Source organism: Eurosta solidaginis, chromosome 2 (genome assembly GCF_040869045.1).
Source record: "Eurosta solidaginis isolate ZX-2024a chromosome 2, ASM4086904v1, whole genome shotgun sequence".
NCBI lineage: Eukaryota > Metazoa > Arthropoda > Insecta > Diptera > Tephritidae > Eurosta > Eurosta solidaginis.
Window position 1 is genome coordinate 299,700,214 of NC_090320.1, and position 15,121 is coordinate 299,715,334.

Consider the following 15,121-nt stretch of genomic DNA (forward strand, 5'->3'; position numbering starts at 1 on the left):
CACTTTCTCTGCATTTTTTTTCTTTCTGCCCGTTTTTCCATCTCCTTTTCCTTCCTCGCTCCCTCTCCCTCTATATATTTGTCTAGCTTTATCTCTTTCTCAGTCCCTTTCTCCCTTCCTCTATCCAAATTCCTAGCAATCGGCTTCTTTAAAAAAGGATCCGAAATATTAATGTAGGTTAATTACAAAGAACTGCATCATAAGTTAAAAATATCACATAGATCGGCCCCTTTTGACCTCCACAAAAATCAGTGTCTTAAGTACCTCATAATCTAGGCAAGAAGCCATCAATGTAAGCCGTCGCATCCCAAATTTTTAAGAATTGATCAGTCGCTGGTCCAGTTCTCGAAAAAAATACTAAATAGGAACACTCTCTGGCTTTCTATGCAACTATCTTGGATATTTTAACAAAATCGGCTGAGTGTTGTAGGACATATGTTTTTTGACATTACCAATCATTTAAAAGTTTTAAAAGAAGAGTATCTTTAAAAGATGTATTCGGCTTTAGACGGTTTTGTTGCTTAAATGTTTATGTGATGGCGAAATCGAAACAATTTGAAATGAAGATTCCTACGTTCATAAGTACTTCATACGTAGGTAGCAGTGAGCTGCAATTATTTATCTTTTAAGGTTATTAGTGGACTAAGCAAAAAATGAGTATTAGTGCGTATGAAAACAACCAACATCAAGCACTTATATCCACTAACACACATTTACATAGTCATGCTTCATAAAATGAATAACCGCTCATAAGCCACGAAGCAGTTCAGTACTCAATTGAGTTATTGAGCAAGAAAGTCAACTGTGTTATACGAAAACACTAATTGGAATAAGTAAGACTAATAGTGCAATAAAATGATAACTGAATACAGCGCCAAAGTAAAACCGATGATAAACGAAGTATACAGTATATTATACAAGAAATCAAAGTGCTACTGAGTTAACGCGACTATGACATCAGTTTATACTCAACAATGTCATATATGTATGAGACATATGTGTTACGGGGCACTCGTATGTATTTTCTATTTTATGTGCTAATCACTCGTAGTAATTGTCTGTACTTGACTAACAAGCCAACCTAATAAAACTGCGTTTTTTTAGCGCATGCAAACAACCGGCGTTTTTTGCCCTAACCCAAATAAGCATGCGTTGCGACAATGTAAAGCATGTGTGCAATCGTCAAATCTAAATATCACGCAGAACAAAAATTGGAAATCGAGTTAGGTTTTTACGCAGCAAATTCAATTGGGGTGGTTCTCATACAAGTTGTATGGGCATGAGACATTTTTGACAGAAAATGACTTGCGTGCGTTTATATTAGGTTGGCTTGTAAGTATACATTTAGACACAATTTTTTGGCTCATGACTAAGTGCACTAATTTTATTAGTACTCAAAGCAGATCTCTGGTAGGTAGACATGCTTTAACAGCAAGTTTTTTTTGATTACTTGAACGCTGAACGTATGGTTGACAGCGAACATACGCACAAACAACTTTGGTTATATTAGAAAGGAATCGCATTTTTTAAAGCAGAACAAAAGTAAATATTTAACTACAAGTAAGAAATATATAAATTGAGTGATAAATTGTTTCATGATTTAACATATTTTAGCAATTTGCTGGGCCGCTATTATAGATTCCTTTATATTGAAATTAACCATCCCACATAGCCAAGATTTAAATGCAAAACACCGTTTTCAGCTCGCTTTGTTTTATAATATGAACACGAAACAACTTTACTTTGAAATGTGTTCAACTTAATAAAGAAGTTTTACCTTAAACTAAACGCCTAAATTTACGCAAAAACTAATTTTCACAAATTACTTCAAAATAAACAATGACTAAATTTTTTACTCATATCAGGTAAATATTTTAAACGAATTCCCACACATTTTCACCAACTCTCCATTTTCATTTTAATAACGCTTTCGTTGCTTGTCCGCACATTTGTTACACGGAATAAGATTTATGATGCAATTTAGCTACTTCCTTATGCATCAAAAAGCAAACAAAATAGAAAAAGATCCGAGCTTCAGACCACAAATTTCAACGCATCATTGCCGCTTTTATTGTTGTTGTTTAGGTTGCACATGCGTAGTAAAAACTTGCTGCTGCAGACTTTCTGACCCAATTATACACACACCTGATCTCTACATTCAACATTGGCCACTCAACAATGCGGACGGTGGCGGTGAAGGTGGGGTGACGTGGCGAGATCGTTTAGCAAGTGCTAAAGCAGTCTGCACGCCGCCGCAGACTTAGTTCACTTACTTACCTGTAATTTGAGTAGTTTTGTCACTGTCATTTCCTCCCACTGCGCTGTGGTAACGTTTCTGGTATGCGCAATCGCATACGCAAAACTACTTTGAAACTGCGCAACTCATAGCAAATTGCAAATATTGTAGGTATGTGCGGAACATATTTTTTGCAATGTCGGCTTATTTATGCACTGTCATGGGTGTGTAAATGCATTTTGCCGCCGCTAAGTCACGTGTTTAGACACATTTTTTTGTGCGTCTGATGATTTACTCTTCACATTTGAAACATAACAGTCGGTAGGCAAAATAAGCGAACGTTGTTCATAATAAGCTGCCGGTTGAGTGCGTGTCAAGCCTCACCTTTCGGCTTTAAAGCGTGTTAATATTGTTTTTGAAATGGTTTTCACTTTTGCCCTTTTTCATTTGTTTCCACTTTTAATTTTTTTGTAATAAACAGCAGCGCATAACAAATGTTTTTGAACTTTTACTCATCTTCACATGAGCACTACAATGTATAGTACTTTTTTTTAAATAAAACTCATTAAGTGTTTTATGCCGGCCAAGTTATGGTGAACTTCCTTAATTTTGATAGTAATTGGAGAACGCAACAAATTAAGTTTTAGCTGATTTAATTTTATGTTTTGATATGGTATGCTTGTTTCATTTCGCTTAAAATTTTATTTTTTGCTTTTCTCATGATATCTGTTATGAATGATATGACTTGATATAAAACAATACATATTATACTATCAGACCTTTTCGACGTTGTAGTCAAAATGATGATTTTCATGAAGCTATTCTAAAAATGTAAGCATAATCGGCTGGGTAGTTTTGAACGATTCCGAAATAATCCCTAGATGATCCTCTAAACAATACCGAAATGGTTTTCATAGATCCGGAAAAAATCCCGATTTGAACCCAAAAAGTTCCTAAATAAGGCCGAATCAATTTCGAAATCAATCCCGAATGATCCGAAAATGGACTCCAAAATGATCCTTAAACAATTTCGAATTTATCAGAAGATAGTCCCGAAACGATCTCGAAATTATTCCGAATTTGTCTCGAAGTAGTCCCGAAATTATCCTTGACCAGTCCGGCATTATGTAGTCCCAAAATGAACTAAAAAACAATCCCAAATTAGTCCGCAAAAGTCTCCCGAAAAAATCCGAGACCGTCCGAAATGATCGAAAAAAGTCGCGAAACAAATCAAATGATTTGCACATAACCCTGCCATAGTCCCGCAGCGATCCCTAAAACAATTCATATTTGATCCGGAAATAATCCCGAAATTAATCCAGAAATTGCCTCAAAGTGTAAGGTGGATTGCTCCGCTCATATTTTCACCATTCCCTCTATATCGATGACCCATATAATAACGTTGATATATTTAAGTCAAAAATACTCGGAGGTGCAACGAATTATAAAATAGGAGGGGGACAGGAGGAGGGTGGCATGCTTACTTTTTCCAAAAAAGGGGCGTGGAGGTTGTGGCACTGCCCGCTTTCCAAAAATGTCTTAGGCCTCGATTTATATGACTTAATACATTGGTCAAAGTCAAGGTTCTTAAAGCTTTAAGTATTAAAAGAATAATATGGAAACGCAGAGGCATAGGGCCCGACCTGGCATATTTTTCAAAGATGATATGGTCAGTATATTATTCTAGGTTGTGTGGTATCTGTATGCCAAATTTCATCGCAATCAATCCAGTCGTTGCGTAATTGAGTCACAAAGACTGGACATCCCAACATCCAAACTTTCATATTTCTTTCATAGCTGGCTCGTTAATGGATAGTTAGTGGATAGTTGTTTATTTTTTTATGTGTACCTTGTTTTGATAAGATTATTGCATTTCAATTTACCACAAACTTAATATATATAAAAAACTACCAGCTCCCGTCTAAAAAATTAACGAACCATGGGTGATTGCGCTAACATTAATACGATGAAATTACTTTGGCGGATGTGGGGGAGGGAGTCAGGTTTTCGCGTTTTCAGAATATTGCAGTTTCTTGAGTTGATCGCTGTTTTAATATAAGCGTATGATATGTTGATATGGCATGATATGCTGTGATGTGAAAAGACATGGTAAGAATTGTTGTGCTATAACGTCGTATCATTTCACATTTGACGATAGGTGATGTGACAAGTGATGTGTTATGATATGTTATGTTATAAATGATATGATTTGATTTAATTTTACAATTGACTGTTGTATGATGTGATATTTCAAATATTTTTTTAAGATGTGATGTGATAGGTATCCTGTCCTTATTTGAATTGACATTTCGTGTTATAATAATCTACAATAGCTGTATTTCTATGCAAGCTAGTCGACATAAAACACTAGGTGGATTAGCCAATTTGCTTAGAAAGCAACAACATAAAGTAAGCTAGTTGAGTCGGCTAAGCGGTTTGAGATAAAATCGCTTAAGCAACATTCGACCGAAAAAAGGGCACTATTGTAAACGAGCAAATGAAATGTCATTCGTTTGTGCAGATAAACGAAAATAACTTAATAACAGCGTGGTGGCAGAGTGACATACATACAACCAAATACGAATTCCATGTATTTGGTTTTTCTAATTCTCTGGCTTAGTGTCGAAAACGTACTACGCCAAAAGTTAACATTTCAAAGCAGCTTCCACCTCCTGTATAGTTCCGCCATGATGCACGTAATTTAATGTAACTTGGTATGACATGAGATAATAATATGATTTGCCTTGCAATGATATGATAAACAGCTATTGTAAAGTATGCTGTGACATAATCCAATTCTAAGTAGTAATACTAATAAATACAAAAATTTAGCTGAAAACGTCCGGGTCGCGTTTATGTAAACCCGCTGCTTCCACTTTTAAAAAAAAGTTCATTCCATCTTTTCTAAATAGTTCCCACCTCACAAACAACGCAAACAATCAATCTGCTCAAATATTTGATTGGTAACAGACATGGAAGGGGTATATATGCTGATGGTAGGTGTCTGCACAGCTGTTGAATCAAATAACTTAATTTTAGGTTTATTTCTACTTCGCAAGCGCAGGCGTTCCATATTTAAAGCGCACACGCACCCAGCTGCGCTTTAGCCTCGGCTGCTTGGTAACACGGCAATGTGCTACATGCCAGGCTCAAAGGAATTTCAAGCAACCCACACAATAACTCACTTTGGCGAAAATATTTTTTTTTTTTCATATCTCAAGTCGCAATTTCACGTTTTGCGGCGCGTTTCGCCATTTTCGTTCGGTTGCTTTTTTTTACTCACGAATGTACTTTTGGCTATGAAAATTTGATAGCTTCAGTCAGTTTAATGGAGCATATTTGATTGGCGTATTAGTTTTACCGTTTTTATCCGAATTTTATGGTGGCATTTTATTTGATAGGACTTTGCGAATATTTACATTAGAAATTTACCACCAAAGGGAAATACTACAATACTCATTCCAAAAATATTTAATAACAATAAAAATGTCTGGGACCTACAGTTTAATCAGTAACTCCGCTGGTATTTTTAGCCGATGCCGCAGCAAAACAATCATATTTACAGTCTCTTACAGTCAAAATGGGACAATCATATTTCGATTCGTTATTGCTTAACATTTCAACCAATTCAAGTTTAGAAGTTTTATTTTAAGGTCAATTTAATTTGATTTAATCTTAAGCATTTGTTTTTTTTTTTATTCAGTTTAAAGTGATTTGATCTTATTTTATTTATAGTAATTTGATTTCGTTTGATTTGATTTAATGTTATTTATTTCACTTAATTTTTCTTATTTGACTTTTTATTTTATTTGATTTTGATTAGATTCGATTTGAAGTGATAAAATTTGATCTGATTTGTTTTGATTTGATTTCATTTGCTTTGATTTGATTTAATTCGGTTCGATCAAATTTGAATTGGTTTTATTTGATTAAATTTTTTTATTTAATATAGATTGATTTGATGTGATGTGATTTATTTGTACTTAGTTTAATTTTATTTCTATGTTTAACCTTTATTTCGTTTCGTGACTTTACTTGGTTTGATTCTATTGAATTGATTGGTTTTAATATGATCAAGTCATAATTAATGTGATTTGATTATAACTAGTCGTTTTTTCATTCGGCTTCTCTTTCTTTGATCTGAATTTATCAATTTTATGTGACGTGTAAGGAATATGATGTGGTATGAGAAGATATGAAATTGCAACGTCATTTCTTCATTTCTCAATACTTCATTCTTATACATTCATATTTCTTGCAAAAAACAAAAGCAATAATATATATTTGCTATTGATATGACAGTGTGTGATGTTATTTTACTTGCAATCTTGAACTTAATGCTTTGAAAAATCATTCAATTCAAAGTCATTGTTACCGTTACAAGCAATTTACTTTCCCATTTATACTGAAAGTCACTATAAATACATTTATAAGCTACATACAGTTGTCGCTAGAAGTTTAGCGCAACAGCCGTTTTGTCTTATGCCAATTGGTTTTCCTCTGTGTTTTTGTTTTTTATTATTGTTAACACCAACGCAAATTGTTTACCAAAAGCTTGTACTTGCGCCGTCTGTCTTCAGGTAAAAATCAGATCAGATTGCTCAGACGATTGGTTTGTGGTGTGAAGTGGTACACAGCCGCAACGTGACGAACACCCAATGGCTGATTCGCACAGAGCGACCGCCTTGCGCTTTTCAACTTGAGTTGTATACAATTTAATAACTTTTTTTATCTTTTCGTCGCGCTATCGTTGGCAATTAGCATAAAACAGGTGGCTTAAAAAGAAAACGTAAGAAAAATATAATAAGTAGCCAAAAAATATCGAAACACTATGCGCTGTGTTAAGCGCTAACCGAGCTATATGCTTAACAGCCGCTTAAGGCCAAACAGACATCGACTTCAGCTGCAGCATGCCGAATTTTAGCTTGTCATTTCGTTTTTAAACTACGATCTGGTCTTACATATATTCAAAAAATATGCAAATATTTTTACGTCGAATTATTTTACGTATTTTTTTGTTGTGTTTGACGGGTGACTGCCAAATCTGCACGTAAGTCTGGAAATTAAAATATTTGGTGATTTTCTTAAGAATTTTAAATTTATTACATTTTATTTGCGTGGTGTGGAAAAACATAAAAAGTACACTCTAAGGGATAGTTAAATTTTTGAATAAAAATTAAAAAAAAAATACTTGTAAAGTTCTGAATTCCACAATATTTGAAGGAATACACTTCGTAGTTGTTGTTGTTGTATCAAAGATATAGACACTCCCCGAAGGTTTTGAGGAGTGTTATCGATGTTGATGGTCCTTTGCTTTGATATATATCCGGTACATTCCCGTAACAATCACCATTAAGGTCCTAGCCCGACCATCTCGATAACGGTTAATATGACCACATCAAACCTTCTAGGCCATCCCGCCTCCCTCACCTGCTAGTTCCATGAGGAACTTGACGTCGCCAAAGCCTCGCATGCTTAATATGTGTATTATGTATTCATATTTGAAACAGGATTCTCCTCGCGCAAGTGAGGTTGACAATTGGGTTGGACAAGCTCTGAAGCTGTAAAGCTTTGTATTGCGCTTATCAACCCACTGAATCCCTACTTCGTAGTAAACCGTATATGCGTTTGATTAGCTTTTTCGTTTGATTAGCGTTTAGGAGAAACTTTTTTTAGTATTAAAATAGCAGTACATTCGTTTTAAGAGCACAGACTTATTGAGGAATTAACGGTGTAATGTATTGAGTGATACGATGTGATGTGATATATTTTACTATCATTTGTCTTGAAGAGGTATGGAAGTACTCCTTAAGACGCTTTAAAATATGAAGCATTGAAGGTCTGACAAGATTTGCTCAAGGAAGGCAGTTTTGGTTGTATATGCTCTGATTGGGTTAAACAACGTTTTTACAACCCTGAAGTGTGTATGATCTTCACAACAGCTGTTTAAAGTAAAAAGTAATTTTTGTAGATATTTCACATTCTTCGGATATATAAAATCAGCTCTAAAGAGAGATACAACATGTGTTTCACTAAAGTGTTTCCTTTTGTTGCTTAAGAACAAAGGCAAAGTAACTTACATACTACATTGTTCAGGGCCGGCGAAACATAAAAAATTCGGTTGGGTAATTTTTCGAAGCGGAAAAACGTCCCCTTATATAACATTATACTATTTTCAACCAACTTTGTTCATCACTTTAAGTTACAAAAAATAAGATCGCGGGTTTGAACAACAAAAATTGTTACAAAAAATAATTTTCGCTTGTTTGTTTAATGGTGTGTTCAATTTCTACTTATTATTTAAGAATTCATGAGCTTAACACCGGCTTATAATAATTGAATATTCAATTATTATGTTTTCTAAGAGAAACTGAAAAGAAAGGAACATTTACTGGCATATTGCGATGGACCCATTTCGAAAACCGCCAACGTAATCATCATCAGGCAATTTCGTAATCTTATCAAAGGTTTCACTGAGATTCGAACCGCGAAAGAATGCCATCAGAGGTTCGTAATTGGCCAATGCAGTGAGACTTGATTTGCAATGTCAAAGAAAATAATATTCCCACAAAACAAGGTTTTACAACATTCTTAATTACCTCGGTGTGATTTTACCTTGTTGGGCAGTACCCTGCAAGAGCAGGAATCATTTTTTCATTGTCTTCCTCTTCTGCCTGTAGCTCTTGGAATTTCGCGAGATGTTTCGGCGAATCTCTCACAAAATTGATCAACTCCTTCACTTCCCCAACGAATTTTCTGGCAGTTAGAAATTGTTCGATTCGCTCTTGTACTACAAGATTTAAATTGTGAGCATTACAATGTACGAAAAGTGCTCTGGTCTCTTCTTCTTGAATCCTTTGTTGTAACCCTGAAATTTTCCCAGACACATTCGACGCCCCGTCATAACATTGGCCCCTTATCTTTGGTATTGGCAAATCCAATCGGATGAGCACGTCTTTGACTATGTCGAATAATGTTTCCGCCTTTGTATATGTATATTGTGGAATCCTAAAGAAATATTCAGTAGCAACGAAGTCGGGAGAGACAACTGTAAGATAAATACAAATTTGCTCTATTCTTGAGATATCCGCCGTCTCATCAAGAAGGATAGAAAAGTACGTTGCAAGTTGGATTTTCCTAATATTATCAGACAAAATGTTTGTAGCCATCGCTTGCAATATCTCATTTTAAATGTCGTGGTGCGGCCCAATCGTTGATCAGACTTCGTAATAGGACCTATGAAGAATGGATTATGAGTACGCCGAAGGTGGAAGGGAAGAATTATAGGTAGTTTTTCGTCAGGAGTTTAGTTGAAAAGTTTATTTCCGCCTGCAGACTCTAAGTATAGACATAAATGTTCGGTGGGTCCCAACAACTACACAACATATACATATGCGGTGAGTGTAATTTCATGTTCTTGTTATTGAAAAATGATCCGACATTTCTCACCACAGTAAGTTTCTACTGATTGACGCCGGCTCAAACTCAAATAATGTTGCAGAGGTTAGGACCTGTGTCGAACGGTAGCAAAGTACTATGGTGAGATATCTTTTTACTATGGTGAGATTTTTGATCTTCATATCGTGTAAAAACTTCCATTCCAAAGTACTGTCCTACCCTTTGGCACAGGCCCTTGAATTGATTGTAAAATTTTTATTTCACTTGGAACTTTTGGTAAAGTGAGCAAAGTTGAAAGTATTATTGCGGAAAAAATGAAAACTTAGCAGAATTTCTTAGCCTGTTGCCCTCGGATTATCAATCCGAACAAGAAAATCTTCTTGCCACACATTTCCAGGATTTCTTTGCATTGCGGGCGCCGTGGTGTGATGGTAGCGTGCTCCGCCTACCACACCAAAGATCCTGGGTTCACGCCCCGTGAAAAGCAACGTCAAAAACTTTAGAAACAAGTTTTTTTAATTAGAAGGAAAATTTTCTAAGCGGGGTCGCCCCTCGCCAGTGTTTGGCAAGCACTCCGAGTGTATGAAAATCTCTCAGTGAAAACTCATCTGCCTTGCAGATGCCGTTCGGAGTCGGCATAAAACAAGTAGGTCCCATCCCGCCAATTTGTAGGCAAACAAAATAGGAGCACGACGCAAATTGGAATAGAAGCTCGGCCTTAGATCTCTTCGGAGGTTATCGCGTCTTATATTTTTATTTTTGCATTTATTTTGAAATTGTACTTTAAAGTAAAGTATTACTTTCTATACGCTTTTTTGTGATAACCGGTTACATTATACTACTATGCAAAGCGTGGCAATGCCGGCACTCAGCTGTGACACAATACTTTTTTGATCTGACAATAGAACAAAACAAATGAATGGGAATGCATATGATATGTTCAGCCTATTCCCGTACTCCAAGAAACAGTCAGAAACTGTCCAGGACCAGGGAATACAAATATGTATTTAATACAGGAGCAACACAATACCCTAACGCTATGAACACAATCAAAGCTACATACAGAAATATGTCCCTACTTCGTTTTATCAGTTGATGAACCTATTAAAAATGTATCCATTTGATATTTTTTGTATCTTTCTATCCACTCCAAATTGATACAATTGTATCCAAAGAGCAACACTGATTGTAAACATAGTTATTCACACGCACATACAGCGCGCATCACCTGAGTGACGAGCGCTGTCTGGTTGACCCATGAATCGCCCTTTACGCGCGCTTATTTGAAAATTTAATTCGACTCCAGAGCAGATAAAAAAAATGATCTTTTGCTTTCGGGGTGGGTAATTACCCACTTTCAGGTCTTCCGAGTGGGTAGTACTATCCACCATACCCACGCCTTCCGCCGGCCCTGACATCGTTCACATATTTCATATTACAACGTGCTCGAAAGCAATAAAATAAAAGTTCTTACTATTTAAAAGAGACTTTTCAAACAACCATAAAAACGGACAAGGAGAACAACACAAAAAACAGTAGTCTAGCCTACATACAAATTATTACCGAAGGTCAATTGCTGAATCCCGCCCTCTGAGGCGCCAACTGTTTATAGCTGTACAATTCATGCTTTATTTATTTATTTACAATTTATTCTCTTAATGACTTAAAGTCAATGCCCTAAATTTTACCTACATACATACATACATAGATTTTTATTTATGGTTATGAATGTTAAATATTTATTGTTTTTAGTAAAAATGGGTAATAAAATCTGACTAGACATGAAATGTTAAAGTTTGGCAAAATAGAGTAGACGAGATGTACAGTATATTTGTTACGTAGATCTTACGACGTATACTAAAATTTCGCAAAATGTTATTTTTTGTATTATTATTATTCCTCTTTCCTACATTTTTATGCTATTCATAATACATATAGCCATCTGCTGAGCCTGAACTGGATGGCTAACCTTTTTACAAATTTTTCGTTACCAGTACTTCTACAACGGTGGGAATTGAACCAATTTAGAAAACGATTTTTTTTAAATTGAAAAAAGATTTTCTCAGCGAGGTCGCGCTTTGGCAGTGGTTCGGCAACATTCCGAGGGTTTCCAATGTACATATACTCGAATATCTCTACAATACGGTTGGATTTCATCAAGATTTGACAGCTAATACTCTTGCTTCCAGGAAAGATAAGTTAGTAATAAAATAATTGAAAACAAGTAAGGACGGGACTGGACTTCATACCTTTCATGAATGGGGCTGAACAATAATCTTATTCCGTTCGCAGTCTCAAAATAATCGGATGTATAAGATAAGAAATATATAGTCAACAGATGTACATACCTAAACGATTTTTAAGATAAATATAAAAAAATGGCAAAAAACCCCCTTATCTGAACGATCGGTTGTATGCGATATAACTATATATAGCTCCGATCAAAGTGATTTTTTTAGGATATCTTCTATGATATATTAGAATATATATCACCGAGTTTCACGTTTATACTTTCTAAATTGCGGCAGGAATGACCAAAATCGTCTTATCTGAACGATCGGTTGTATGGGAGATATATGTTATAGTGGTTCGATCCTACCGGATCCGAAAAATGTCAAATATAATACAAAAATACATCCTTGTGCCAAATTTCATTGAGATATCTCAAAATTTGAGGGACTAGTTTGCGTTCATTACATGAAGTAATAATAATACTAAAAGCTAGAAAATAATTAGGTAGGTCCTAGCTACTAGTCGTCGCACTCCTCATCAATCTAGGGCGTTGATCAGACAATTAAACAAAACCATTATTAAGTTTCGGTTGGTCTTATATGTATATGACTATCAATATGACTTTTTATTCATGTATGTATTATGTGTTCCAAATATGGACCAAATCGGACCACATATACGATTTTTTTGAATATCTCGATTTTTTTTTTTCATAGGTCTCTTTGTATTCTTGTATGTATTATGTGTTCCCAATATGAACCAAATCGGAGTACAAATACGAATTTTTAGGGGGTTGGATCCCCCCTCCAAAAATTTTCAATTTACCCGAAACAAAAACTTTCTTATAGTCTTATCTTGTTCTTATGTTCACAATTGAACATACCTATGTATATTTAAATTTCTAATCTTCTTCAAATCATGAAGCAAACTTTCCAAGAAAATTAACTTTGGTGTAATTCACTTTAATCCATCTCATACAAAGTTTGATAAAAAAATTCGAACTTTCATGCAGCATTCATCATACAATCCCTCGTCTCTATTTACTCCTTCCCTAAAACAGCACACACGTGGTCTAAAACGGCTTTGTCCTTTTGCTTTAGGCCACGTTCTGCAACCCACACCTCATACAACAACTCCCTCTTTGTCATTATATCAAAAGGGGGACCTACGGGGATGAAGAATCATTTGAGTTATATGCAATAATATTGAATTATTGTAGAAATTCAAAAAATTATTGTGGTAAAGCGTGGTTCAAACTTTTGGCAGGCTTTTCTTTTCACGGTTTTATATATTTTCAGCAAAAAAATAATACACATCAAAAAACTCAAAATTTCCTAAAAAATACTCAACCAAAAAACTTTTGAGCACTTGCAAATAAATATAATTGCGTGTAGATTTTAAATAACCAATAAAAAGATGATAAAAAAATTTTAAGGACTACCTTTATATAAATGGACCAAAAAATAGAAGGCAGTTTTTCCTTTAATACACACATAATCTTGTTGAATTTTGACTAAAAAACTTTAACAATGGCTCTTGTAAAAGAATTTTGGGATTTAAAACTATAAAGGTGGAGCGCAATCTTTCAATTTAAGGCAAACTATGTACTTGGGATTAACTAATTGATTATTTAAAATTTAAGCACGCACTCTACCTTTATAATTTTAAATCCCAAAATTATTTTACAAGAGCTATTGTTAAAGTTTTTTAGTCAAAATTCAACAAGATTTTGTGTGTATTTTTTGGTCCATTTATATAAAGGTAGTCCTTAAAATTTTTTTATCATCTTTTTATTTTCACTTTTTTAGTTCTGCCTACAAAAAGGCATTTGGAATTTTGGGTTCTGACTCACGGCCCAAGTTTCAAGACCCTAGCTCACCGGGAAGTTACATAAAAATCGATTGCAAGATTCCCCTCGTTTTTCAAGGATTTGCAGTTATCTTGACTAGCGCGCCACCTAGCGGAAATTTGTTTGCTATAAGTTGTATTGTCACTAGGCCTCTAACTAAGTGCCAAGTTTCAAGTCTCTAGGTAACCGGGAAGTTAGTTAAAAATGGATTGAAAGATTCCCAAATCAAAACTAATTCTCTTAATATCTCGATCCATGCGCCACCTAGCGAAATTTTTTTGATCAAATATTGCATTGCCAACGGCCCAAGTTTCAGGTCTCTAGCTCACCGGTAAGTTACTTAAAAATCGATCGCAAGATTCCCCTCGTTTTTCAAGGATTTGGAGTTATCTTACTTAGCGCGCCACCTAGCGTAATTTTGTTTTTTGTAGATTGTATTGTCACCAAGCCTCGAACTGTGCGCCAAGTTTCAAGTCTCTAGGTCACCGGAAAGTTAGTTAAAAATGGATTGAAAGATTCCCAAATCAAAACTAATTTTCTTAATATCTCGATCCATGCGCCACCTTACGAAATTTTTTTCATCAAATGTTGCATTGTCACCGGGTTCTGACTCACGGCCCAAGTTTCAGGTCTCTAGCTCACCGGCATGTTACTTAAAAATCGATCGCAAGATTCCCTGCGTTTTTTCAGGGATTTTCGTTTATCTCGATTCGTCTGCCACCTGGCGGCATTTTGTTTTCCACGAATTGTAGTGCCATCGACTCGCAAACTATGTGCTAAGTTTCAAGTCTCTGGATCACCGAGAAGTTAGTTAAAAGTCGATCGCAAAATTTCCATTTTAAAATTAATTGTCTGTATATCTCGATCCGTGCGCCACCTAGCAGATTTTTATACTCAGTTGAGCAGAGCTCACAGAGTATATTAAGTTTGATTGGATAACGGTTGGTTGTACATATATAAAGGAATCGAGATAGATATAGACTTCCATATATCAAAATAATCAGGATCGAAAAAAAATTTGATTGAGCCATGTCCGTCCGTCCGTTAACACGATAACTTGATTAAATTTTGAGGTATCTTGATGAAATTTGGTATGTAGGTTCCTGAGCACTCATCTCAGATCGCTATTTAAAATGAACGATATCGGGCTATAACCACGCCCACTTTTTCGATATCTAAAATTTCGAAAAACCAAAAAAGTGCGATAATTCATTACCAAAGACAGATAAAGCGACGAAACTTGGTAGATGAGTTGAATTTATGACGCAGAATAGAAAATTAGTAAAATTTTGGACAATGGGCGTGGCACCGCCCACTTTTAAAAGAAGGCAATTTAAAAATTTTGCAAGCTGTAATTTGTCAGTCGTTGAAGATATCATGATGAAATTTGGCAGGGACGTTACTCC

The 15,121-nt window shown here is 35.3% G+C and overlaps 2 protein-coding genes across 7 annotated transcripts in view; one reads left to right on the forward strand and one right to left on the reverse strand.

Moving 5' to 3' along the window:
• Positions 1-15,121, reverse strand: part of dpr3 (defective proboscis extension response 3) — a 663,598-nt gene that overhangs the window by 590,385 nt on the left and 58,092 nt on the right. The gene's annotated exons all lie outside the window — the stretch shown is intronic.
• LOC137241287 (SUN domain-containing ossification factor) overlaps positions 1-15,121 on the forward strand; it is a 140,332-nt gene that overhangs the window by 66,020 nt on the left and 59,191 nt on the right. Inside the window, exon 1 of one of the 6 annotated variants that reach the window (XM_067768744.1) lies at positions 7,154-7,286. The exons of the other annotated variants lie outside the window; for them this stretch is intronic. Within the exon in view, the coding sequence (XP_067624845.1) occupies positions 7,213-7,286 (74 nt within the window). The 5' untranslated portion in view covers positions 7,154-7,212. Of the gene's footprint in view, positions 1-7,153; positions 7,287-15,121 lie in introns of those variants that run through there. 6 annotated transcript variants of the gene reach the window in all.